At 42.3% G+C, this 26416-nt stretch overlaps 1 protein-coding gene and 1 non-coding gene across 2 annotated transcripts in view; one reads left to right on the top strand and one right to left on the bottom strand.

Moving 5' to 3' along the window:
* The window catches only part of LOC136161837 (zinc finger protein 154-like), a 29314-nt gene extending 3598 nt beyond the window's left edge, over positions 1 to 25716 (top strand). Inside the window, exons 2-5 of the mRNA XM_065926953.1 lie at positions 10444 to 10534; positions 16139 to 16467; positions 22221 to 22347; positions 22828 to 25716. Coding sequence (XP_065783025.1) covers positions 16435 to 16467; positions 22221 to 22347; positions 22828 to 24128 — 1461 coding nt within the window. The 5' untranslated portion in view covers positions 10444 to 10534; positions 16139 to 16434 and the 3' untranslated portion in view covers positions 24129 to 25716. The remainder of the gene's footprint in view (positions 1 to 10443; positions 10535 to 16138; positions 16468 to 22220; positions 22348 to 22827) is intronic.
* On the bottom strand, positions 9304 to 9410 carry LOC136161983 (U6 spliceosomal RNA). The gene has a single exon (XR_010661836.1). It is a non-coding gene; the product is annotated as a U6 spliceosomal RNA (small nuclear RNA).
* Positions 25717 to 26416: the final 700 nt, after the last annotated feature.

Below are 26416 nucleotides of genomic sequence, written 5' to 3'. Positions count from 1 at the left end.
ATATATATATATATACACATACATATAACATTAAAATATATGTTTTATATATATATATATTATTTTAAGTTGCTGGTTTCTTCAAGTCAAATGCGTTTCCAATACTCTTCATTTGTACTCTCCACTTCTCATAATTGCTGGTTTTGATACCGTATTTGTGTGCGGGTGATTTCCTACCTTGACTGTATGTTTGCCTTTACCAGTGAGCTTTCCCATTTGTAATTTTCTTGTTTCTAGCTGTGGCCTTTTCCTTCTAGAGGACTTCTTTTGGCATATGTGCTAAAGCTGATTTGGTGGTGCTGAGTTCTCTTAGCTTTTGCTTGTCTGTAAAGCTTCTGACTCTTGGTCGAAGCTAAACGAGAACCTTGCTAGGTAGAGTATTCTTGGTTGGAGGTTTTTAGCTTTTCTGCCTTGCAGAGTTTCTGCCGGAAAATCAGCTGACAACCTTATGAGAATTCCCTTGCATATACTTACTGATTTTCCCTTGTTGCTTTTTTTTCTTCTGGGCACACCGAGCAGCTCTTGGGTCTTAGTTTCCTGACTACAGATTAAACTTGGGCCACAGCGGAGAAAGATATGAGTCCTAACCACTGGACTGCCAGGGAATTCCCAAGTTCTGTATATTTTAGTGATGTATGTATGATTATATGTGCTGTCAAAAAATGCAGACTTGTACATTAGAGTACATTTTACAGTGTATACTATAGAAAATTAAGACAAATGCCAGAGACTTTTATTATTTTAAATAGGGTTGTCATGAAAGGACTCTAATAAAAAGACATTAGAACTGGTGGTCTAGTGGTTAAGAATCCATCTTCCAATGCAGGGGATGCAGCTTTAATCCCTGGTCAGGGAACCAAGATACCACATGCCCCGGGACAAGTATGCCCACGTGCCACAACCAGAGAGGCCTGCGTGCTGCAATGAATAGCGCACATACCTCGACTAAGACCTGATGCAGCCAAATAAAAAATATTGAAAAGAAAAAAAAGACATTAGACCAAGTGGTCAAGTGGCTAAGCTTCCGAGCTCTCAGTGCCAGGGGCCTCGTCAGGGAACTGTCAGGCAGATTACCTCACTAGTGCCGACCAGGAGATACCAGGTTGACTGATTTAAGGTTTGGTTTCTTTAGATTTGTATTTTAGATCAAAGCATAATTGATTAAAAACGTCGTGTTACTGTCAGGTGCACAGCAGAGCAGCTCCGTTATACGTGTGCATGCATCCACCGTTTTCAGATTCTACCCCATACATGTCATTACAGAATACTGAGGAGAGCTCCTGTGCTAGACAGTAGCTCCTTGTTGATCATCTGTTTTATTTATAGTGTGTGTGTGTGTGTGTGTGTGTCTGTGTGTGTGTCTGTGTGTCTGACTCTTTGTGACCCTGTGACTGTAGCCCACCAGGCTCCTCTGTCCATGGAATTTTCCAGGCAAGAATACCGGAGTGGGTTGCCATTCTGTTCTCCATTTATTTATAGTAGTGGATATGTTAATCCCAAACTCCGGATTTCTCTACCCCCCACCTCTCCCCTTTGATAACCATAATCCTTTTCAAAGTCTGAATCTGTTTCTATTTTGTAAATAAGTTTCTTTGTAACGATTTGTATCATCTTTTTAAGATTCTGTATATAAGTGATATCATATGACATTTGTCTTCACTTAGTATGATAATGTCTATTATTTCATTCTCTTTTATGGTTGAGTAATATTCTGTTATATATATGTCTGTGTCTGTGTGTGTGCGTGGTGTGTATCTGTGTGTATGCGCCACGTTTTCTTTATCCATTCCTCTGTCGATGGATATGTAAGTTGCTTCTATGCTTGGCTGTTGTAAATAGTGCTGCAGTGAACATTGGGGTGCATGGGTGCATGTATTTTTCTTGCTCGCTTTCTCTTCCTTCCTCCTTCCCATCCTCCCTTCCTCTCTCCATGGCTTGTAGGATTTCAGTTCCCTCCAGAATTGAAACAGGCCCAGAGCAGTAAAGCCCAGAATCCTCACCACCAGGCCACCTAAGGAACTTTCTTAAGTGGCATGTATCTTTTCAAATTACAGTTTTCTCCTGTTAATATGTCCAGGAGTGGGTTTTTTAAACAACTTTAAGGAGAATACATTTTGTGAAACAGAAGTAGTTTTCCCAAATTTACAGTCTTTAGATTTGACATCCACAATGTTAAGGCTGTTGGAGATATTTCATTTTTCCTGAACACAAACTACAGTTCAATTTTAGATGGATGCACTATCATCTCCTTGGTGTATCATAGCAGTTTGCAGCAGATGTTGTAATTCTTATTTGTAACTGAATCCTTATACCACAACCACCAATTAGGTGAGTGGAATTGGGTCCTACCGCAGTGACTGTAGGCACAGTTTCATGCGCTCGTCGTTGACTCCCTGGAGCATATGCTGGTTTAGAGAGAAAATTTTCAGAATCACTGGCTAGGGTCTCAGATAGGTTCTCTGCTCTTCAGAGATGTGAAGTCCTGGGTGGATCATCACTGCTCTAAGATGTCACCATTTCTCATTGACCAAAAAGATTCCACATGGAGATTTCCTTTTTAGCCTTACCACCTTCACTTAGTTGAGGAACGTTCAGAAAATCTAGGACATCTTCCCCTGAACTGCCTTAGTAATTGTAAATATTTCAGTACTTTGAGGTAAGAGAGCTCAGATCTGTCATTTAAAACTTCCAAAACCCTGATCAGCTGAACTCCTGTGCACGTGTTGTCCCTGGGCCAGCAGCCTTTTCCATTTCCTGTTATTTTCCTCTCCAGATTGCAGTTCTTGGCTCAGTCTCTTTATTAAACTTTCAGCAGGGCCAGCAAATCTTAATTGTTACTTCATTAAGTTCCCTGGTGTGATTTCCTCCTCTGTTGATATTCAGCTCCTGCCACCCACAGAAAGAGCAGAGCTCACCATGTGAAAACAGTCTGCTTCCTAACCTAAACAAATCAATTTAACTCGAATGCCAGCTAAGGGCCATGCCCCCATGCCTTAATTTGTCTGCGGACTGGTTCTTGATCAAATCTCATGACTGGTGACCTATTACTGCCCTCTCTTTCAGTCTCTTTTTAAACTAACATTATAAACACTTATTCCTTCTAAAAATAGTTTTTCCCTCTGTTAGTGATCCAGTGCATTTCTTGTTCTACTGTCTCTATCATCTTTTACAACTGAACTTTTATTTATTTTTAATATTTATTTTTCTGTGTCTGGTCTTAGTTTTGGCATGAAAACTCTCAGTTCCAGCATGTGGGATTCCGTTTCTGGATCAGGATTGAACCTGGACTCCCTGCATTGGGAACGTGTAGTCTTAACCACTGGACCGCCAGGACCCTAGAACTGAACTCTTAGAGCATTGTTTTTTTTCTCTCTCCTGATTACGTCGACTATATAGCTCTACTTTTTGAAGTTTTGTGTATTAGTCTCACAGCTTCATTGTCACTAACAAAGTCCTAAATTCAATGGTAACTTTTAAGATTTTGTTTAAATTTCCTCTCAGAAGATTTTGCCACAGTTGACATTTTTATTCTTTTTTTTATTTTTGAACTTTTTATTTTTGACTATGCTCGATCTTCATTGCTGCGGGCCTTCTCTAGTTGCGGTTCATGGACTTCTTGTTGCAGTGGCTTCTCTTGTTGTGGTGCACAGGCTTACACAGCCTGCCCAGCTGCAGTCCACGGGGTCGCAAAGAGTCGGACGTGACTGAAGGAGTTAACTGAGCACAGTATGATGATATCAGGAGAATCCTGTGTGCTGGTATCTGAACGTGACAGGTTTTGAGATATGATACACTTCAGAATAAAAGGGTAGCATATAGTAAATGGAAAACAAGCTCAACATGTTTCATTACTAATATAAAAATTTTGTAAGTAATATTACAGAATCTTAAAAAATCCTGGAAAAGTGGACACGGTAATAGGAAAAAAGAAAAAACCCACAAGAAGTCATCATGTAGCTACAAGTGAACTGACTCACAGCCAAAATCATTTTGTTTATAATCCTGCTCTATTTCCCTCAGCAATTGCTTATCTTAAGGCAAACTCCAAAAGCCTCTAAGTTTAAATAAGGGAATTCCCTGGTGGGCCAGTGGTTAGGACTCCATGATTTCACTGCTGAGGGTGTGGGTTCAGTCCCTGGTCAGGGAGCTATCCTGTAAGCCATGAGGTATGGCCAAAAAGAGAAAAAAAAAAATTAAGTGTCTGTTATAGGCTAGGACTTTTTTTGTTTGTTTAATTGTAGTATCTTTATCATATGTAACTATAAACAGTTTCTCCATATTATGCAGTACCAAACAGTCTTCCAATTTACCAGGGTATTTTATTTTATTTTCAGTATTTATGTTATTTCTCTATTTAGTTTTGGCTGTGACAGGCCTTAGTTGCAGCGTGTAGGCTGTTCATCACAGACTTTTCTTTAGATGTGGTGCAAGGGCTCAGTAGATGCGGCGCTTGGGCTTACTTCCCCTGTGGCATACAGGTTCTTAGTTTCCTCAAACCTAGGTTCCCTGTTTGGGGAGGCAGTCTTTTTCCTTTTTTTAAAGAAGGCATATTTTTAACTATTGGACCGCCAGGGAAGTCTCTAGATTTTTTTTTTTTTTTTTTTTTTTGCTTCACTGGGACTTGTGGCATGTGGAATCTAGTTCCTTGACTAGGGATCAAACCTGAGGCTCAAGCACAGAGTCTTGGCCACTGAACCACCAGGGAAGTCCTGCCAATGATGATTTTTGCCTGTACCATTAATGTAGGTGATGGTTCTACCCTCCGTTTTCCTTTTTTAGGTGGAATGTGTTTTTTACAAACAAGAAAGTTATTGGAGAAGAAGTTCAGATAGAAAAAGATGCAAAAATATCTTGTTTTTTATTTCTCCTTTCCCATGTGATGGTCCTTTGCCTTTCTCCAAAATGAGGTTTTGGGGGTTTTTTTCATAGTAGTAGTAACAGTCAATGTAAAGGAGTTTTACAGATTTACACTTTGTATATACAGTTGACCCTTAAACTGCAGGGGTTATGGGTGCCAACCCCCTACAGAATCACAAATTTACATATAACTTTTGATTCCCCCAAACATAATTACTAATAATCTACTGTTGACCAGCATATATATTCTATTTTATATGTATTTTATACTTATAGGTAGAAAAAAGAAAATGCTCTTGAGAAAATCAGAAGGAAATGAAAATACATTTACAGTATTGTACCATACTTATGCATGGCCACCAGGCATGTGAAAAGAGGCTCAACATTGTTAATCTTTCAGTTCAGTTCAGTTCAGTTGCTCACTCGTGTCCGACTCTTTGCGACCCCATGAATCGCAGCACGTCAGGCCTTCCTGTCCATCACCAACTCCCGGAGTTTACTCAAACTCATGCCCATCAAGTCGGTGATGCCATCCAGCCATCTCATCCTCTCTCATCCCCTTCTTCTGCCCCCAATCCCTCCCAGCATCAGGGTCTTTTCCAATGAGTCAACTCTTCACATGAGGTGGCCAAAGTATTGGAGTTTCAGCTTCAGCATCCGTCCTTCCAGTGAACACCCAGGACTGATCTCCTTTAGGATGGACTGGTTGGATCTCCTTGCAGTCCAAGGAACTCTCAAGAGTCTTCACCACAGTTCAAAAGCATCAATTTTTCGGTGCTCAGCTTTCTTCACAGTCCAACTCTCACATCCATTACATTACCACTGGAAAAACCATAGCCTTGACCAGACGGACCTTTATTGGCAAAGTTAATGTCTCTGCTTTTTAATATGCTATATAGGTTGGTCATAACTTTCCTTCCAAGGAGTAAGTGTCTTTTAATTTCATGGCTACAATCACCATCTACAGTGATTTTGGAGCCCCCAAAATAAAGACAAATGCAAATCAAAACCTCAGTGATATCACTTCACAGCTGTCAGATGGTTGTCATCAAAAATACCACAAATAACAAGGATGTGAAAAAAGAGAGAAAGCCCTCCTACACTATTAGCGGGAATGTAAATTGCTGCAGCCACTGTGAATAGGAATATGGAGGTTCCTTAAAAGAACTAAAACTAGAACTACCATAGGATTCAGCATTTCCAGCCCTGGGTATTTATTTAAAAAAAAAAAAAAAAACCACTGATTTGAAAAGATACATGCACCTCAATGTTCATAGCAGCATTATTTACAATAGCCAAGAAAAATATGGGAGGAACCTATGATGATCAACAGATGGATGAATAAAGATGTGGGATATCTATCTATAAATACATATATCTTCTATATATGTATTATATATACTGTGTGCATATATTTAATGGAATAGAATACTATGCAGCCATCAAAAGTATGAAAATTTTCCATATGCAACATGGGTGGACTTGGAGGATATTATGCTTAGGGAAACAATTCAAAGAGAAAGACAAACACTGTATGATATCACTTTTATGTGGAATCTAAACAAAGGAAACAAATTGGTGAAGATAAGAAAAAGAAATAGATTCACAATATAGAGAACAAACTAGTGGTTACTAGCGAGGAGAAGGGGTATGATAGAAGTAGCATACTTAGAGGTACAAACTACTAGGTGTAAAATAAGCTACAAGCGTATATTGTACACAGAGAGTATAGTCAGTATGTTATAACTGTAAATCAAGTGTAAACTTTAAAAAGTGTCAGTCTCTATGTTGTACACCTGAAACTTATATAATGTTGTAAATCAACTCTACCTTAATTTTAAAATAAGATGTGAAAAAATTCATATTTACAGGTATAATGATTCATGTGTTAATAATGAAGCAGCAATATGATTGGTCCATGGTAGCCTGGCTTATGCACTAATGAATGGTTGGTTATAAGAGTTTTTCCTGATTTTCATGTTTTATTCATGGTTATCCTTAAATTAAGGGTGAGCATGTACAAATTAAAGCATAGGAGTAAAAAATGGTAATAGATTCCTGGTCTAATTAATAAGATTTGCTGCAATGGATTTGAGAGTTTTTGTCGAAATATGTTAAAATGAATTAAGCTTAGTAAGAACTTTTTAGTTTGATATTGTTTTATTGTCATGACCAGTTTTGCCTCATTTACATTTTTATTTATGGATGCATTGGCTAATAGAGATGTATTCCTTCATGTGATCATTTATTTAGAAAACATTTTATCATGATATCCTTTTTAAGTGGTTATTTTGCTTATGTTGTGGTTGCTAGTTTTTGTCACAGACTATTCCGGTTCAAGAATGGGAACTATTTATAAAGATATGGCAATTCCTAACATTGAAAATGTCTGAATTGCCTTTTTTTGCAGCGGGTATTAAGACTAAAGGGATTATTCTGTTTTCTTCATTTCATTTTCTTTTTTAAATTTATTTGTAATTGGAGGATAATTGCTTTACAATATTGTGTTTGTTAGCAGCTTTGTAGTCAGGGGAGTCCTGATTATCAACCAGACTGCATTTGCACAACATGGTCAGAGGCTTTGGCGTAGTCAATAAAGCAGAGGTAGATGTTTTTCGGAACTCTTGTTTTTTCTATGATTCAACAGATGTTGGCAATTTGATCTCTGGTTCCTCTACCTTTTCTAAATCCATCTTGAACATCTGGAAGTTCTCATTCCACATACCGTTGAAGCCTGACTTGGAGAATTTTGAGCATTACTTTGTATTGTGTGAGCTGAGTGCAATTGTTCAGTAGTTTGAACATTCTTTGGCATTAACTTTCTTTGGGATTGGAATGAAAACTGACCTTTTCCAGTCTTGTGGCCACTGCTGAATTTTCTAAATTTGCTGGCATATTGAGTTCGACACTTTCACAGTATGATCTTTTAGGATTTGAAATAGCTCAACTGGAATTCCATCACTTCCACTAGCTTTGTTCGTACTGATGCTGCCTAAGACCCACTTGACTTCGAATTCCAGGACGTCTGGCTCTAGGTTGGTGATCACACCTTTGTGATTATCTCGGTCATGAAGATCTTTTTTGTATAGTTCTTCCGTATATTCTTGCCACCTCTTCTTAATATCTTCTGCTTCTGTTAGGTCCATACCATTTTTGTCCTTTATTGTGCCCATCTTTGCATGACATGTTCCCTTGGTATCTCTGGTTTTATTGGGGAGATCTCTAGTCTTTCCCATTCTGTTGTTTTCCTCTGTTGCTTTGCATTGATCGCTGAGGAAGGCTTTCTTATCTCTCCTTGCTATTCTTCGGAACTCTGCATTCAGTTGGAGTATCTTTCCTTTCCTCCTTTGCCTTTTGCTTCTTTTCTTTTCCCAGGTGTTTGTAAGGCCTCGTCAGACAACCGTTTTGCCTTTTTGCACTTCTTTTTCTTGAAGATGGTCTTGATCACTGCCTCTTGTACAGGGTCACGAACCTCCGTCCATAGTTCTTCAGACAGTCCGTCTACCAGATTTAATCCCTTGAATCTATTTGTCCCTTCCACTGTATAATCACAAGGGATTTGATTTAGGTCATACCTGAATGGTCTAGTGGTTTTCCCTACTTTCTTCAATTTAAATCTGAATTTGGCAATAAGGAGTTTATGATCTGAGCCACAGTCAGCTCCCGGTCTTGTTTTTGCTGACTGTATAGAGCTTCTCCATCTTCACCTGCAAAGAATATCATCAGTATGATTTTGGTATTGACCATCTGGTGATGTCCATGTGTAGAATCTTCTCTTGTGTTGTTGAAGAGAGTGTTTGCAATGACCAGTGCATTCTCTTGGCAAAACTCGGTTGGCCTTTGCCCTGCTTCATTTTGTACTCCAAGGCCAGCCTTGCCTGTTACTCCATGTATCTCTTGACTTCCTACTTTTGCATTCCAGTCCCCTATGGTGAAAAGGACATCTTTTTTTATTTTATTTTTTTTTTTAGTTTAACTTTTTTTTTTCATTTATTTTTATTCATTGGAGGCTAATTACTTTACAGTATTGTAGTGGTTTTTGCCGTATATTGACATGAATCAGCCATGGATTTACATGTGTTCCCCATCCCTATCCCCCCTCCCGCCTCCCTCTCCATCCCATCCCTCTGGGTCTTCCCAGTGCACCAGCCCTGAGCACCTGTCTCATGCATCCAGCCTGGGCTGGTGATCTGTTTCACCCTTCATAGTATACTTGTTTCAATGCTGTTCTCTCTGAACATCCCACCCTCGCCTTCTCCCACAGAGTCTAAAAGTCTGTTCTGTACATCTGTGTCTCTTTTTCTGTTTTGCATATAGGGTTATCGTTACCCTCTTTTTAAATTCCATATATATGCGTTAGAATGCTGTATTAGTCTTTATCTTTCTGACTTACTTCACTCTGTATAATGGGCTCCAGTTTCATCCAGCTTATTAGAACTGATTCAAAAAAATATGGAACGCTTCACGAATTTGCGTGTCATCCTTGCGCAGGGGCCATGCTAATCTTCTCTGTATCGTTCCAATTTTAGTATATGTGCTGCCGAAGCGAGCACTGATATTCTTAAATATATAGTAAGAATGTACGTATTCTTACTGTTGATATTCTGAATATGATATTCTTACTTGTAAGATTAGGTAAGAATATGTATTAGATATCCTTATTAAGATATCTATCTTAAGATATTCTGAGTATGGCATTCTTACTTTTTCTGGAATGTAAGATTATGACCTGAAGGCTCAGCAGGAGAGAAAATTTATTGATCATGCCCACAACCACAGGATGCAGCATGATTTATTTAGTCTCTCGGTGATAGATGCCAGGTTGATTATTGTTTGTTACTGTAAAACAGTCTATACCAAATAGCTTTGTTATTACAAAAGATTGCTCTTATTATTAAATTAAAGTGATTTGTTATGTGACCAAGTTATTTTTCTGGTATTAGAATTACCCACTCTCTTTCTTTGTCACCGGATTCCTCTGATTCAAATAAAATCAGTCTCTAACATACTTTCTAAATTGATGGAGTAGTTTCTACTAACTTTAATTTGGCTATTATCTTCACTCAGACTGAGTTGGGATCCTTGGAAATTCCTCACTCTTTTTAACTTTGTAATTCCAATTTGGGCGTGAGATGAGACGTCTTTGGATCACTTGGTCTTTGCTAACAAGTTGGTCTTTTCTCTAAAGGGATCATCTGGTTGCAGCTTTTGGATTGAATGAAACTGGATGTAAACACGGAAAGAATACGGGACTTTCTCCCAGCATGACTTGCCTCCTGAGTAGTCTTTAGGCCATTAAGCTTTGTCTGCATACCTCTTTGGGATCAAAGTCTTAGCTCCATCCACTGAGTACTCTGACTTCTGCTGTTTCCTAGATTGGATCCTGAAACTCCTGGTGTAGATTGATGTTCCTGTTAGCGTGGTGAGGAGCAGAAACAGAAATTTGGGGTGTGGGTATGTATGCATATCTTCCTGGGACTTTCCAGATAGACTGAGAGGAAGTATTGTCAGTGTCTGTGATATTGATGTAGTGTGTTTGGACCTTGTCATCTGGCCTAATGCCTCCATTGTCTTTGTTCTTTACAGGTACAAGCAGTAAGTCCAGTACGTTCTCAGCAGTAGACTTTCTTCTGGACCTGCCTATGAAGGCAGAGCCACATATACCATCCTGATCCTGGTAAGCTTGTTTGGCGTTTTTTTACTTACTCACTTCTGTCTTTGTCCTTTGGATGACTCTGATTGTAAACCCAAGCCACTGGCCGATGAAAACCTTTCTTGTGTCTTTATGTTTCTCAGTGTTTTCTCACTGTGTGCTGGTTATCAGTGACAGCTGTGTCTCTGTGTTCTGATTTGTCTGCTGGGTAGGGAGAACCTCTTTTTCCAAATATGGCATCTGGGCTCAGAAAGTTCCCTCTAGGATATTCAGTCATGTATTTAATAAACTTTCCTTTTATGTTTGTAATCTTGTGAACTATGCCAGTTAATCTGTTGGGAATTTTACATTCACTATTGAAAAACAGTTGAAGTGACTCAGTAGTTGTAGGCTACAAAAGAATCTGTTTCAGGAAGGGAGACCCCTTCCATGGCCTAAGAGTGGGCTCTTGTCTAACACTCAGAAATGAACTGTGTGAGGAGACACATGTGCGGGAGACTTCATTGGCAAGGGGCGCCCTGGCCGAGAGCAGGAGGGCAAGGGAACCCGGGGGGACTGCTCTGCCACATGGCTCACAGTCTCAGATGTTATGGTGATGGCATTAGCGTCTGGTGTGGCCCTGGCCAGTCATCTCGCCTGGCCCATTGCCTGACTCAGGGGTCTTCCTGGTGGCACGAGCATCTCTCAGCTGAGGTGGGTTCCAGTGAGAAGGTCTTTGAAGGGTTGGTCATCTCCTCCCTCTTTTGTCCTTCCCTAATTCTCCTGGTTAGTTTTCGGGTTAGTTTTGTCACGTTCCTTTTCAAGACTTCCTCTTGTGAGACAACTCAGGCAAGCAGGCCTGGCCAAGGCAGGTGGTTTTGGTCAGCAGTTCCCTAGCAAAAACTGTTGTGTAAATTATTCCTCCTAAAGGAGATCAGTCCTGGGTGTTCATTGGAAGGACTGATGTTGAAACTGAAACTCCAATACTTTGGCCACTTGATGCAAAGAGCTGACTCAATGAAAAGACCCTGATGCTGGGAAAGATTGAAGGCAGGAGGAGAAGGGGATGACAGAGGATGAGATGGTTGGATGGCATCACCGACTCAATGGACATGGGTTTGGGTGAACTCCGGGAGTTGGTGATGGACAGGAAGGCCTGACATGCTGCAGTTCATGGGGTCGCAAAGAGTCAGACACGACTGAGTGACTGAACTGAACTGAACTGAAATAGTTATTCAGAGATGTTGCTCTGAAGTTAAATAGCGTACAACTTTTTCAGATTTGGGGAGTTTGATGGTTGAAATCCCATGCTGCTTTGAATTTTTTTTAATGCCCCAGTTTTCTAATCATTAAGGAAAGAGGCCTGAATCTACTACATCATCTTTTTTTTTGGTAATTGGAGGGTGATCGCTGTACAGTGTCGTGATGGTTTCTGCTGTATAAGAAAGTGAATCAGCCATACGAATACATACATCCTCCCCACCCCCCCAGGTCATCATGGAGCACGGAGCTGAGCTCTCTGTGGCGTGCCGCAGGTTCCCACTAGCTCTCTGTTTTACACATGTAGTGTATTTATGTCAAATGTAATCTCCCAATTATCCTGTCTCTCCCCTTCCCCTCCGCTCATGTCCGTTCGTCCATTCTGTGACGGCATCTCTGTCTGTGCCCTGGCAGTAGGTTCACCTGTACCGTTTTTCCAGATTCCACATACTTAGGATAGTTGTCTTTCTGACTTCACTCAGTGTGACAGACTGTAGGTCCATCTACCTCTCTACAGGTGGTCCAGTCTTGTTCCTTTTTATGGCTAAGTAAATACTCCATTGTGTGCGTAAACACAACACCTTTATCCAGTTCATCTGTCGATGGACATCTACAGGTTGTTTCCATGTCCGGGATATTGTATATGTATGTATATATATGTTATGTATATATATATGTATATGTATGTATGTATCTTTTTGAATTAACATTTTTTTCAGCATATATGCCCAGGATTGCTGGGTCATAGTGGTAGTTCTATTTTTAGTTTTTCAAGGAACCTCCATGCTGTTCTCCATAGTGACTATATCAATTTACACTCCCACTAACAGTGCAAGAGGGTTCCCTTTTCTTCACATTCTCTCCAGCACTTACTGTTTGAGGATTTCTTGATGATGACCATTGTGATTGATGTGAGGTGATACCTCATTGTAGTTTTGATTTTCATTTCACTAATAATTAGTGATTTGGAGTATTTTTTCATGTGCCTCTTAGCCATCTGTATGTCTTCTTTCAAGAAATGTCTATTTAGTTCTTCTGCCCATTTGTTTGACTTTTAATATTGAGCTGCATGAGCTGTTTATATATTTTGGTTTGTTTTGTTTCTTCATGTTGGGTCATAGTTGCAGCACATGGGATCTTCATTGCATCATGCTGGATCTTTTGATGTGGCACACATGTCTAGTTGTGGCACGTGAGCTTAGTGGTTGTGGTACTGACTGGGCTTAGTTGCTCTGCAGCATGTGGGGTCTTAGTTCCCCAACTGAGGATTGAACCCACGTCCCCTCCATTGCAAGGCAGATTCTTAACCACTGAACCATCAGGGAAGTCCCTATTTGTGTATTTTGCAGACTAGTCCTTTGCTGCTTTGTTTGCAAGTATTTTCTCCCATTCTGAGGGATATCTTTTCTTGTTTGTGGCTTCCTTTACTGTGCAAAAGCTTGTAAATTTAATTTGGTCCCATTTATTTATTTTTTGTTTTTATTTTCATTACTGTGTGTGAGGTGCTTCAAAGAAGGTCTTGCTGTGATTTATGTCAAAGAGTGTTTTCCCTCAGTTTTCCTCTAAGAGTCTTTTAGAAGCTGGTATTACATTTTAGGTCTTTAATCCATTTTAAGTTTATTTTTTAATATTGTGTTAAGTGGTGTGTTCCTTGTCTTTTTTTAAGGTAGTGTTTTAATTTCATTCTGTCCAGTTTTCCCAGTCCTACTTATAGAAGAGACTTCTCTTTTCTCCAGTATATGTTCTTGCCTCCCTTGTCATAGACTAAGTGACCCATAGATGTGTGGATTTATCACTGGGCTTTCTTTCCTGTACCATTGATCTGTATTTCTGTTTTTGTTCCAGTGCCATACTGTGTTGGTTACTATAGCTTTGTAGTATAGTCTGAGGGTGGGGAGCCTGATGCTTAGAGCTCCATTTTTCTTTCTAGTTTGCATTAACTCTTGGGAGTCTTTTTGCTTCCCATACAAACTGTAAAATTTTTTATTCTAATTTTGTGGAAAATGCTGATTGCATTGAGTCTGTGGATTGCTTTGTGTACTTTAGTCATTTTCACAATATTGACTCTTCCCATCCAAGAACTTGATGTATCTCTCCATCTCTTTGTGTCATCTTTGATTTCTTTCATCAGTATTTTATAGATTTCTGAGTACAGGTCTTTTACCTCCTTAGGTGTGTTTATTCCTAGGTATTTTATTCTTTTTCTTCCTATTTTAAATGAGATTATTTCCTTAATTTCTCTTTCTGCTCTTTTGTTGTTAGTGCATAGGAATGCAAGAGCTTTCCATGCATTAATTTTGTATCCTGCAACTTTAAGATTCATTGATTAGCTCTAGTAGTTTTCTGGTTTCATCTGTAGGATTTTCTTTGTCTAGTACCTCATTTACAAATAGTGACACTTTTACTTCCTCTTTTCCAATTAGTATTTCTTTTATTTTTCTTTTTTGAGTGCTGTATCTAGGACTTGCAAATCTATGCTGAATAGCAGTGGTGAGAGTGGACATCATTACCTTGTTCCTTTTCTTAGCAGAACTACTTTCAGCTTTTCACCATTGAAAATGATGTTTGCTGTGGGTTTGCTTTATACAGCCTTTATTATGTTGAGGTAGATTCCTTCTGTGCCCATTTTCTGGAAAGGTTGTTGTTCTTTTTTTTTTCAATCATGACTGGGTGTTGAATTTTGTTAGAATATTTTTCTGCATCTACTGAGATGATCATCTGATTTTTAATTTATTAATATAGTGTATACATTGATTGATTTGTGTATCTTCTTTAGTTGCATCCCAGTTTTTCCTTGCATCCCTGGGATAAATCCCACTCAGTCAAGGTATATGATCCTTTAATGTCTTGTTGGATTCTGTTTGCTAGTATTTTGTTGAAGATTTTTGCATTTATGTTCATCAGTGATATTGTCTATAATTTTTTATATGTGGTATTCTTGTCTGGTTTTGGTATCAGGGTGATTACTTTCATAGGACAAGTTTGGGCGTATTCCCCTCTCTGCAATTTTTGTTTAGTTTGATAGAATTTACCTGTGAAGCCACCTAATCCTGGACTTTGTTGGAAGATTTTTAATTATACCTTCTATTTAATTACATGCAATTTGATATGTTTATATTCTCTAATTCTTCCTGGTTCAGTCTTGGAAAGTTATACCTTTCCAAGAATTTGTTCATTTCTTCATGCAGTGTCCGTTTTAATTTCTCTTTTTTCATGTCAAATTTTATTGATTTGAGTCCTCTCCTTCCCCCCCCCCCCCCGCCCCTTTTCTTTTTTGGTAAATCTGGCTAAAGGTTTATTGATTTTGTTTATCTTTTCAGACAGTCAGCCTTTAGTTTTATTAATCTTTGCAATTGTTTTCTTCACATATATGCTGTTGCTATTTCACATATTTCTGCCTTGGTCTTTATGATTTCTTTCTTTTTTTTTTTTTTTAAACTTTTGGCTGTAGTGGGTCTTCTTTACTGCACGAACTTTTTCTCTAGTTGTGGCAAGCAGGGGCTACTCTCTAGTTGCAGTGCATGAGCTTCTCATTGCTGTGGTTTCTTCTGTTGTGGACTGTGAGGCATGCAGGCTTCAGTAGTTGTGGCTTGCAGGCTCCTGACCATACAGGCTCAGCAGTTGTGGAACACAGCAGCATTGGGGGGGGGCGTCTTCCCATGTCTCTCGAATTGGCAGGCAGATTCTTTACCACTGAGCCACCTGGGAAGCCCCTATGATTTCTTTTTTTATACTGACTTGAGGGGGGTTGTTCTTTCTCTAGTTGCTTTAGGTGTGAAGTTCGACTGTTTTGAGGTATTTCTTCTTGTTTCTTGAATGAAGTTGAATCACTGAGACAGCATTGCCACTTATTAAAAAGGCAGACAGGACTTCCCTGGTGGCACAGTGGGTAAGAACCCACCTGCCAGTGCACGGGATGTGAGTTCCGTCTCTGCTACAGGAAAATCCCACACGCTGTTGGAGCCACTAAGCCCATGTACAGCAACAAGAGACGCCACTGCAATGAGAAACCCATGCAGAGCAACTAGAGAGTAGTCCCCGCTCTCTGCAACCAGGGAAAGCCCACACACAGCAGCAAAGACCTAACACAAGCAAGAATAAAAATTTAATTAAAAAAAATTCAGTAAGTAGCTAAAATACTGTTGTTGTTTACTCACTAAGTTGTGTCTGACTTGTTTGTGACCTCATAGACTGTAGCCCACCCAAGCTCCTCTCTCTCTGGGATTTCCCAGGCAAGAAAGCCATTTCCTTCTCCAGGGGATCTTCCCAACGTGGGGATCGAGCTCACATCTTCTGTATCTCCTGCACTACAGGCAGAGTCTGTACATACAGGTGGAGGAGTTTTAATTCACTGCTTTAATTCACTGTTTTATTTACTATTTAATTCAGTGTTTTATTCACTGCTGTGAGAACCACAGTGCCCAGAGGACTTTGAGCCAGCAAAGGCACATCAGCGTGGAACCAATGAAGGTCCAGGAGAGGGGCATTTCTGTGTGTGCCATCGTGTTGGGACAGGACTTCCAGCATCCTCCTAGTGGCGATCTGTTTCCTATTCAGAGGTTCCAGAACACTGGGTCAGTTCCAAGGTGACCCAGACTGAGAAGGAGACGTGAGCAAGAAAAATCATTGCACCTGCTTCACAGAGACAGATCTGAAGCACTAGGCTGCTCCACCCTCAGAGTCCGATGGCGGCGGCAGACCTGAGGGACCCGCATCAGGTAACCCTCACCCCACCAGACACTAAAGCCCAGAGTGTGGGGCACCTGCTCACATGCCTGCAGCCCTGGGATCCAGGATGGTGAGGCAGTCATAGGTGGGGCCCTGTATCTGACAGATAGTGATGGTGTGTGGGAGAGGGTGATGGGCAGAGGGAGCCTCAAGTATAGCGGCTTAGAGGTTGGACTGAGCTGGGAGCATTCAGGAAACCTGTTTCTTTAGGGAATAGTGAATTAATGAAATGGCACCTGGATTGGCAGGCTCAGGGGTTATTTCTTCATTCTGAAAACCCTGGGAACCATTGGAGAATTTCAACGAAGGAGAAACAGAAGTTTCCCAGGAGGTTCTTTAGATGAAAAACGAGCTTCAGAGGGTTGAAGCACAGGGAGACTGAGTCCTATGGCTGAGGACTGAATCTCACAGGGTTTAGGCAGCCGGAGGGCTCTCTGCTCCAGGGTGAGCAGAGCCGAACACATTAAGCTCCACCCTGGTTGCCTGTCTCCACTTCCTTACCTTGTCGTTCCCATGACAGCTGAAGCACTTTTGGAATCCTCACAGTAAGGGTAGGGTTCCCGGGGCTCACTGATTGTGCCCCTATCCATGTGGTGTCAGGGCCCTGGAGAAGCATCAGGGTGAGGCCGGAGGTTACTATGTAGAAGTGTTCCCAGTCCCAGAGATCATAAACTGAAGTGGTCACGGGCACACCTACCAGCATGTCCAGGACGCTTGAAGGGGAGGCCAGCCTGGCAATATTCAGGGAAATGTCAGTCTCCTTCTGATGAGAACAGAGCAGGGAGGTAGGACTCAGACCTGGAATATGGGTGTTGATTTTGGAGGTGGTAGGAACACGGGGAGGTTTGGATCATAAGATGGAGGTGACCTTACGTTACCCTGCCCAGCATGTTCCATCTTAGGTGGGAGGGTGAGAGGAGGCTGCCACACTAGTTCAGGTGAGATGTGTGTAAGACACAATTGTGGAGGTGAAGTTGTAGGATCTTTGTTCACTTGCTGAATCATATCCGACTCTTTGCAGCCCTGTGACTGCAGCATACCAAGCTTCCCTGTCCTTCACTGTCTCCTGGAGCTTGCTCAAACTCATGTCCATGGAGTCGGTGGTGCTGTCCAGCCATCTCACCTCTTTCACCCCCTTCTCCTGTTGCCTTTCCCAGCCTCAGGGTCTTTTCTAATGAGTTGACTTTTCACTGAAAAGGCCAAAGTGTTGGAGCTTCAGCATCAGTCCTTCCATTGAATATTCGGGACTGATTTCCTTTAGGATGGGCTGGTTTGATCTCCTTGCAGTCCAAGGGACTCTCAAGTCTTCAACACCAAAGTTTGAAAGCATCAATTCTCTGGCACTCAGCCTTCTTTATGGTCCAATTCTCAAATGACTACTGGAAAAACCACAGCTTTAGCTCTGTCTGTTGGCAAAGTGATGTCTCTCCTTTTGCGTACACTGCCCAGGTTTGTCATAGCTTTTCTTCCAAGGAGCAAGCAAGCATCTTTTGATTTCATGCCTGCAGTCTCTGTCTGCATTGATTTTGAAGTCCAAGAAAACAAAATCTGTTTCCATTGTTTCTCGATCTATTCGCCATAAAGTGATAGGACCAGATGCTATGATCTTTGTTTCTTGAATGTTGAGTTTTAAGCCACCTTTTTCACTCTCCTGTTTCACTTTCATCAAGAGGCTCTTCAGTTTCTCTTTGCTTTCTGCCATAAGGGTGGTATCATCTGCATATCTGAGGTTATTGATATTTCTCCCAGCAAGCTTGATTCCAGGTTGTGCGTCATCCAGCCCAGCATTTCGCATGATGTACTCTGCACATAAGTTAAATAAGCAGAGTGACAATATACAGCCTTGACTCCTTTCCCAGTTTTGTTCGTTTGTTTTTTTTAAAGTTTATTTGGCTGCATCTGGTCTTAGTTGGGGCACATGGGATCTTCGCTGTTGTAGTGCATGGGCTCCGGAGCACATGGGCTCAGGCTTAGTTGCTCCAAGGCATGTCGGCATATGGGATCTTAGTTCCCTGACCAGGGGTCAAACCTGCATCCTTTGCATTGAAAGGCAGATTCTTAACCTCTGGACTACCAGAGAAGTCCCCCTTTCCCAGTTTTGAACCAGTCCATTTTTCCATGTCCGGTTCTAACTGTTGCTGCTTAATCTGCATACAGATTTCTCAGGAGGCAGGTAAGGTGGTCTGGTATTCCCATCTCTTGAAGAATTTTCCAGTTTGTTGTGATCCACACAAAGGCATTAGCATAGTCCATGAAGCAGAAGTAGATTTTTTTTTTTTAATTCCCTTGTTTTTTTTCATGATTCAACGAATGTTGGCAATTTGATCTCTGGTTCCCCTGCCTTTTCTAAACCCAACTTGTACATCTGGAAGTTCTCAGTTCACATACAATCGTACAGTATCTGAATGTTCTTTGGCAGTACCTTTCTTTGGTATTGGAATGAAAACTGACCTTTTCCAGTCCTGTGGCCACTGCTGAGTTTTCCAAACAAATTTGCTGACATACTGAGTACAGCACTTTCACAGCATCGTCTTTAGGATTTGAAACAGCCCAGCTGGAATTTCATCACCTCCACTAGCTTTGTTCATAGTGATGCTTCCCTCAATGCTTCCACTTGACTTCACATTCCGGGATGTCTGGTTCTAGGTGAGTGATCACACCATCGTGGTTATCTGGGTCATTAAGATCTTTCTTGTATAGTTCTTCTGTGTATTCTTGCCACCTCTTCTTAATCTCTTCTGCTTCTGTTTGATCCATACTGTTTCTGTCCTTTATTGAGCCCATTTTTGCATGAAATGTTCCCTTGGTATCTCTAATTTTCTTGAAGAGATCTCTCTAGTCTTCCCCATTCTATTGTTTTCCTCTGTTTCTTTGAAGGTTTTCTTATCTCTCCTTGCTGTTTCTCTGGAGTTCTGCGTTCAGTAGGGTAAAATCTTTCCTTTCTCCTTTGCCTTTTGCTTCTTTTCTCAGCTATTTATTTGTAAGGCCTCCTCACAGATGACTTGTAAGGTTTTTGTCTTTACAGCTGAACATGGGGGTCTCCATTCACAGGACTGGAGCAGTCAGTGGAGGGAGTGGGAACAATTTCCAGTGAGGAGACCAGGAGTTTTGTTTTGGGCCATGTTTAAGAGCCTGACATGTTTCAGAAAATACAGAATGGAGGTTTCTATGTTTCAGAAAATATAGAAATCTGACACAGTTCAGCATTAGACCCACATAAGTGGTAACCACTGGGTGGAAGGAGCTCAGTGTCACATTTAGGAAAGGGAATTCTTGTCCTTGGTAATGTTACTCTCAGGTCAGAAAGAACAAGGTGAGTGTTAATTCTGTATCTCTTTCTGGGGCACATGGTTGGAGGAGGTGGCATTTGTGGGAGGAGGGGACAGTCTAACAAATGGCCAAGACTCCCAAGGGAATAGTGGACTGTGGTGAATGCAGAGGTCCAGGAGTAATTGGGGCAAAGGGACCCTGAGATTGGAGCTGCTCTTGTTCAACATTTTCTTGACTCACAAGAACTTTGTGGTGACCTTTCATGGAGCCTGGTGTATTTCACTCACTGCTACATGAGTTTAGAGGTGAATGGGGACATTCGTGCCCATGTAATGGGCAGAATTACATCCCCTGAAGTTTTTAAGTTGAAGTGTTAACTCCCAGGACCTCAGAATGGGACTGTATTTGGAGGTCGGATTTTTAAAGAGGTAGTTAAGTTAAAGTGAGATTACTAGCACAAACTACTAGCGTCTTTGTAATAAGAGGAAGTTAGGACTCAGGCAGAGGAAAGACCATGGAAACTCACATGGATAGTGCCAGTGAGTTTTAATCCTTAATAAGCCAAAGATTGAGACTGCAAGTGTTTGAATAAGGGCAGTAGGAAAGAGAAGGGCTCTGATAGTAGGGGACATCAGTGCATGCATGCTCAGTTGTGTCTGACTCACTGCGACCCCATCCACTGTAGACCACAAGGCTACTATGTCCTTGGGATTTCCCAGGCAATATTCCAGTCGGTAGCCATTCCCTTCTCTGGGGGATCTTACCAGACCAGGGGTCAAACCCATGTCTCCTGCACTGGCAGGCAGGTTCTTTACCATTGAGCCACCAGGGAACCCCAAAGGGACATAAAGTGCAAACAGATTGAGAAGAGGGCCATGGGGTATCTTAAGATCCACACATGGTTCTGGCGCCTGAGACCGAAGCACAGATCAGAGGCAGACAAGGGGGCCTGGATGTTAGGCTGCCTCAGGGGGCTGGGTCTTGCACAGGGCTGTAGCAGTAGGGGGTTCTCTTTATCAAGGCCTTTTAAGCTGTGTGGTGAGTCGCAGAGATGATTGGGACACCTGTGCCTGCAGATGAGATGTGCACGTGGAGAGGTAGTGGGAGCTGATGATTCCACATCCTCAGCATTGGACTGACAAGTACAGGTTGAGCCCATGTGATTGTACCTGGGAGGTACCCTCCGGGTTCCCTAGGGATGGGGCCCGACTGGCAGGGCTTAGGCACCCCCAGCGAGGCCTTGCACTTAGGTGATAACTATTGGCCCACTTGCCTTTTACAGCTGAGGATTGGATACAGTGATTCATGGGACCTGAAGAGAGAGTGATACTAGTGTCACCAGGTCCTGGGCAAATGTGGTCATTTGTGAGAGTCAGAAGGCCTGGGGTGGTCCACTACATGGGGCTGAGCTTTGAATGTGGCTTGGGTGAACAGAATAAAGTTGTGATGGCTGAGAGTGAAGCCCAGGAGTGGAGAGGGCCACGTGTGTCTGAGAGCAGACATGTTCTGAATGCAAAGTCTGAGGCAAGGACCTGCATCTAAGTAATGAGGCCTCCAGAGAAAGATCTGGGGCTGCTGCCGCTCAGGAAGTCATGAGAAGTCCCTGGGAGTATTTGAATCCTGTTTGAATTGGCAGAGTATACTGTGGATGTTTTTTGCCAGGTTGTGGTGTAAGCCTAAAATTAAAACCAGTGTTACTTACGTGCTGTGTTGTGAAACCATGAGGACTTCAGATGGCCTGAGTGCTGGTTCTTCTCACTCTGCTCCTACACATAAGGTCTCCTAAGCCCACCAGTATTCTTTCTCACAGGGATTAAGTGGACTTTCTGCTCATTCCTTCTCAGGTGGTTTCAGTTCCCTACCTGCCCCTGGAGGGTCGTTGTTCACTCTTTTCATTCATGTAGCCCGACTCTGGCTCTGTGTGTGTGGTTTCCTCCTCTCCCAGACTGAGTAGATGATTAGTAAATTGCTGTTGATCTCATCTGACCAACATTAGGTCTCCTCTGTTTGGTCATCTCTATAACCATAGGATGTGATGCCATCCTCCCCACTGGGATAAAGTAGGAGATGATTGAACTACCATAATTTATAGGGACGCCAGAGAGGCATTTACGCTGTGGGGTGGTCAGATGGTGCCCTGGGACCTGTGTGGCTGTGGTGTCTAGAGATGTGAGGGATGTACCATATTAAGAAGGATGTGCATTTGCAGAAGGAGTAAGTCTCAGGGCCCCAGTGTGAGACATACATGATTTATCCACAAGTTAGGGACAGTGCCTGACAGCTGTGCCATATCTTCTTGTCTATGTGCCTCCTCTTGATGACTTCTGGCCCCAGTGATCAGTGGGCCCTTTGGCAGACAGTGGTCTGGTTTCGTCTCCCCTGATTTGGAGAGAAGGTGGGCATGGGTAGATGTGTCGGTGAAGGGTTGTGGTCTTTGGGAGAGTTTGATTTCATCTTTCCCTCATCATGGCAGGGAAGTGTGACCTTTGAAGATGTGGTTGTGTACTTCTCCTGGGAGGAATGGGGTCTCCTGGATGAGAATCAGAGATGCCTGTACCACGATGTGATGCTGGAGAACTTTGCACTTGTGACCTCACTGGGTAAGGCCCTCACACCCACCCCAGTACCTTGTGCTCAACTCTGCTCACTTTAGACACAGATTCTGCCTCCTTTCCCTAAACGCCTGGCTAATCGGCACTAGGGTCAACAGGGCTGGACTAAGCTACCCCTTCATGAGCCTGCCACCTCTAACTGCTGCCAAAAAGTCCATCACTGTCACAGGCCGCTGTTCATAAGACTCACACATAGCACTGAAATGTCACTCAGCCAAGGCTCTCATGAAGGGTGTTGGCAGAGAACTTGAACTGGATGTTTGTTTCTATTCTGCACCCCTCCCCCTTACATCCTTTATCTTTATGAGGCCTTCCTAATTCTTAAGACTTTCAGAGCCCCAGTACTGCACATCAGCCTCATACTGAGAGCAATCCAATGGGCTGTCCTGAGTCTCACACAGAATTGTGTAGAGGCTGCCCCCTCCACCACAGACGACATGCATCTCACCCGCACGTCTGTGCTTTCAGGTTGTTGGTATGGAATGGAGGAGGCAGTGGCATTTTCTGTGGAGAGTGTTCCTGTAGAACAAACATCACGGGGCAAGACTGTAACTCCAGACCCATCCATTGAGAAGACTCAACCCTGTGAGGGGTGTGTCAGGGCCAGGAGAGACGGTCTACAGCTGCCTGAGCACCAAGGCCTGCATCCTGAGCAAAACTCACACCCCTGTGAGGAGTGTGAGAAGCAACCAGGGTTCAGCCCTGACCTCTACCCAGAGCCCAGCAATGAGAAGCCGTCCAGAAGGGACACAGACAAGGCATGTGTGAGAAGTTACAGATTCCACGTATCAGCAAAGCCCTTCACTTGTGAGGAAGTGAGCAAGGATTTCCTGGCTATGCTGAATCTCCTCCAGCATCAGGCCACACTCAAAGGGACAAAGCCACAGAGCAGCTTTCAGTGTGCAGAGCCCTTTCTTCATGGAGAAAGTCAGTACAAGTGCAGCGAGTATGAGAAACTGTTTAGCTGTGAATACACACTTTTTCAGGATCAGCAGATTCTCACTAGAAAAAACTACCAGGACTGTGATGACTGTGAGAAACCTTTTAACCAAAGTTCCCTCCTTATCGATTGCCAGAGACCTGATAACGCAGGAGCAAGGCCTTACGAGTGCAGCGAATGTGGGAAGTCCTTTAGCCAAAGCTACAGACTCATCCAGCACCACAGAAGTCACACTGCAGCTCGGCCTTATAAGTGCAACGAGTGTGGGAAAGCCTTCAGCTACAAATTAAGACTTGTGCAGCACCTACAGGTTCACAGTAAAGTGAGGCCTTACGAGTGTGGCGAGTGTGGGAAATCCTTCAGCTACAGCTCTACTCTCATTAAACACCAGAGAGTTCACACTGGAGCCAGGCCTTATAAGTGTGGTGAGTGTGGGAATTCCTTTAGCCAAAGCTCCAATCTCATTCAACACCAGAAGATCCACAGTGGGGCAAGGCCTTATAAATGCACTGAATGTGGAAAATCCTTCAGCTACAAATGCAAACTTGTGCAGCACCTGCGCATTCACACTGGAGAGAGGCCTTATGAGTGTGGGGAATGTGGGAAATCCTTTAGCCACAGCTCCACCCTCAATCAACACCAGAGAATTCACACTGGAGCCAGACCTTACAAGTGTGATGAGTGTGAGAAATCCTTCAGCCAAAAGTCCAATCTAATTCAGCACCGGAGAGTTCACACAGGAGAAAAGCCTTATGAATGTGGGGAATGTGGGAAATCCTTTAGTCAGAGCTCCCACATCATTCAACACAGAAAACTGCATACCAGATAACCTCACGAATGACTCAATGACTGTGAGAAAACCAGTCACAGCCAGTGTCTGTATTCAACAAGAAAATTATGCAGCAGATTTGGGAAAACCATCTTAAAGGTCTAAGCCCAACAGGGAACATGGGTTTCTTTGTCAAGGGCCATCTCCTAGAAGTTGAGCATTATACAGCTGAACATACACAGCAGAAACATTCCCTTTGAGTTTGTAGGTGGGTGGGAAGCTTTTAGGAGCCTTTCTGCATATTTCACTGCTGGCTCTGTTTCCTCAGTTATATCCCTTCTGGTTTCTGTGGCAGAAGCCTCTGCCCTACCAGCCAGTAGTTTCCAGGTTTCAACACTTTGTATCAGTCCTGGCAGTTTGATCAGGGGAGGGAGATGTCTCATCTCTGTCCCATTCTCTACAAAACAGTATGAATAATTTTCAGGTGTACCTCATATTCCTTCCCCTCTGACAAATTAGGGCTCAATCCAATTTTAGCAAAGTGTGGGTAACATTGACAGCAGTAGGTTTACCACCTTCCACTAGAGGCCCAGCTTGCATAGCTGCCAAAAGTCTCCTAGGAAAGAGAAAGAGCTTTTAGTAAAGGGCCCTAGTTTATGGCCTGGATGCAAAGAATTTGGTGGACCCAGAGGTCACCTGGTGCTTGTATGAGAAGCATAGAAATCAGTTCCCTTTTCCCCAGTATTGCACATAACGCTGAGCACTGTCGTGGAGAAGCTCCAGGTACTGCAAAAATCATGTGCCTTCAGCTCTCGAACTGGGTTTTCTGGTGTTACTTACTGAACGATTTCAAGGGTGAAGCCAGAATCTTACTTCACACAGAAATGCTGGATGTGGTTATATGCACTGGAGGAGGCTGTGGCAAGGAAAGGATGTGCCTGTTCTAAAGGCACCTCCACAAATGTCCCAGTGACTGTGGTGTGTTAGATGAGTGTGTTCACTCCCATTATGTGTTCTTCCTTTGAGGTCATTGTCAGAGCAAATAAAGCTTTGTTTATTCTCGTAGCCTCTGGACTTTTCACCCTAAGCATCATGCTGCACAGACAATAAGAGTAGACAAGGGGATGAATGGAGATGCTGGAGCCCAGGGATATAGCTTTTGTGACCAGCTTCCTGCTGACTCAAAAACAGTCTTTACCAGTATATTTTTTCCCTGATGGAGGGCCTGCCAGGGAAAGGCAGGTTTCCAAAGCTCTGGTTATGAAAAAAAGGAAAATTTCTACATAAAACAAATTTCTACAAAGTTTTATTGAAATATAATTGATTAAAATTGTACAATATGGTAGTTTACTTGTACACCCATAAAACTATTAAAAAACATATCTACAACAAATAGTTTACTTGTTCCCTTTCATTTTTTTTTAGCCACACTGCATAGCTTCTGGGATCTCTCAACTCAACCAGAGGTTGATCTGGGGCTGTGGCAGTGAAACACAGGATTCTAGCCTCTAGGCTACCAAGAAACTCATTTGTACTCTTTCCCTTCTGCCCTCACAGCTGCTGTTGATTTTACTCTTTCACAGTAAATTAGCTTGTTTTATAAAACTTTATGATTGGAATCATTAAACTGTTTACTTTTTCAAAGAGATTGTGCTTTCTTCCCCATGCATTTCACAACGTTGCTTGTGTAAGTAACTTCATTTCACAGCTGAGTATTCCTCTATAGACGTACCCCAGTTTGTTTACCCACCTAATTGCACATTGGCTTGTTCCCAGTTTTGGTTGTTACAAATAAAGCCTTATGTTAATACCGCTGGAAAAGAATGAGTGACGGGAGCTTCAGCTTACGGGCATTCTGCTTTCATCTAGCTCCACTAGGCCCACTATAATAGTGGACTGTAACACCTAACATCTCAGGACTAAGATAAAGAACCTTCATTGTTCCAAGTAACTTTCACACAAAATACAGTGCTGAGGTATCCCAAGCTGCTTGTAAAATACATCTTTAAAGCCTCTATGTTTCATAAGTTTCTTCCATCATTCCAATAGAATTTACCACATTCTAGATGTGGTTCATTTGGTCGCTCTGAAGCTGTTTAAACATACTGACTGCACCCAGTCCCCATGCTGGTAAGCTCGGTGTTTTGGAAGTTGCTGTTGACTCATCTGGTTTACTACCCCCCACTCAGCATAGCATAGAAAGCATTCACGTATTTGTATGTGCCCCAGAGTGAGAAGCCCTCCCTTCCAGTCTTCTGCACCCTAATACACCCTTGAGCTCTCTAAACCTACTCAGAACAAGTGAAAACCATGAAACCCTGGAGACCACCACCCTTGGAAACTAATAA

This window comes from Muntiacus reevesi, chromosome 2 (genome assembly GCF_963930625.1).
Source record: "Muntiacus reevesi chromosome 2, mMunRee1.1, whole genome shotgun sequence".
NCBI classification, from domain to species: domain Eukaryota; kingdom Metazoa; phylum Chordata; class Mammalia; order Artiodactyla; family Cervidae; genus Muntiacus; species Muntiacus reevesi.
Note: the sequence above shows the minus strand (reverse complement) of the source record. Positions and strands in the feature narration are given on the sequence as shown.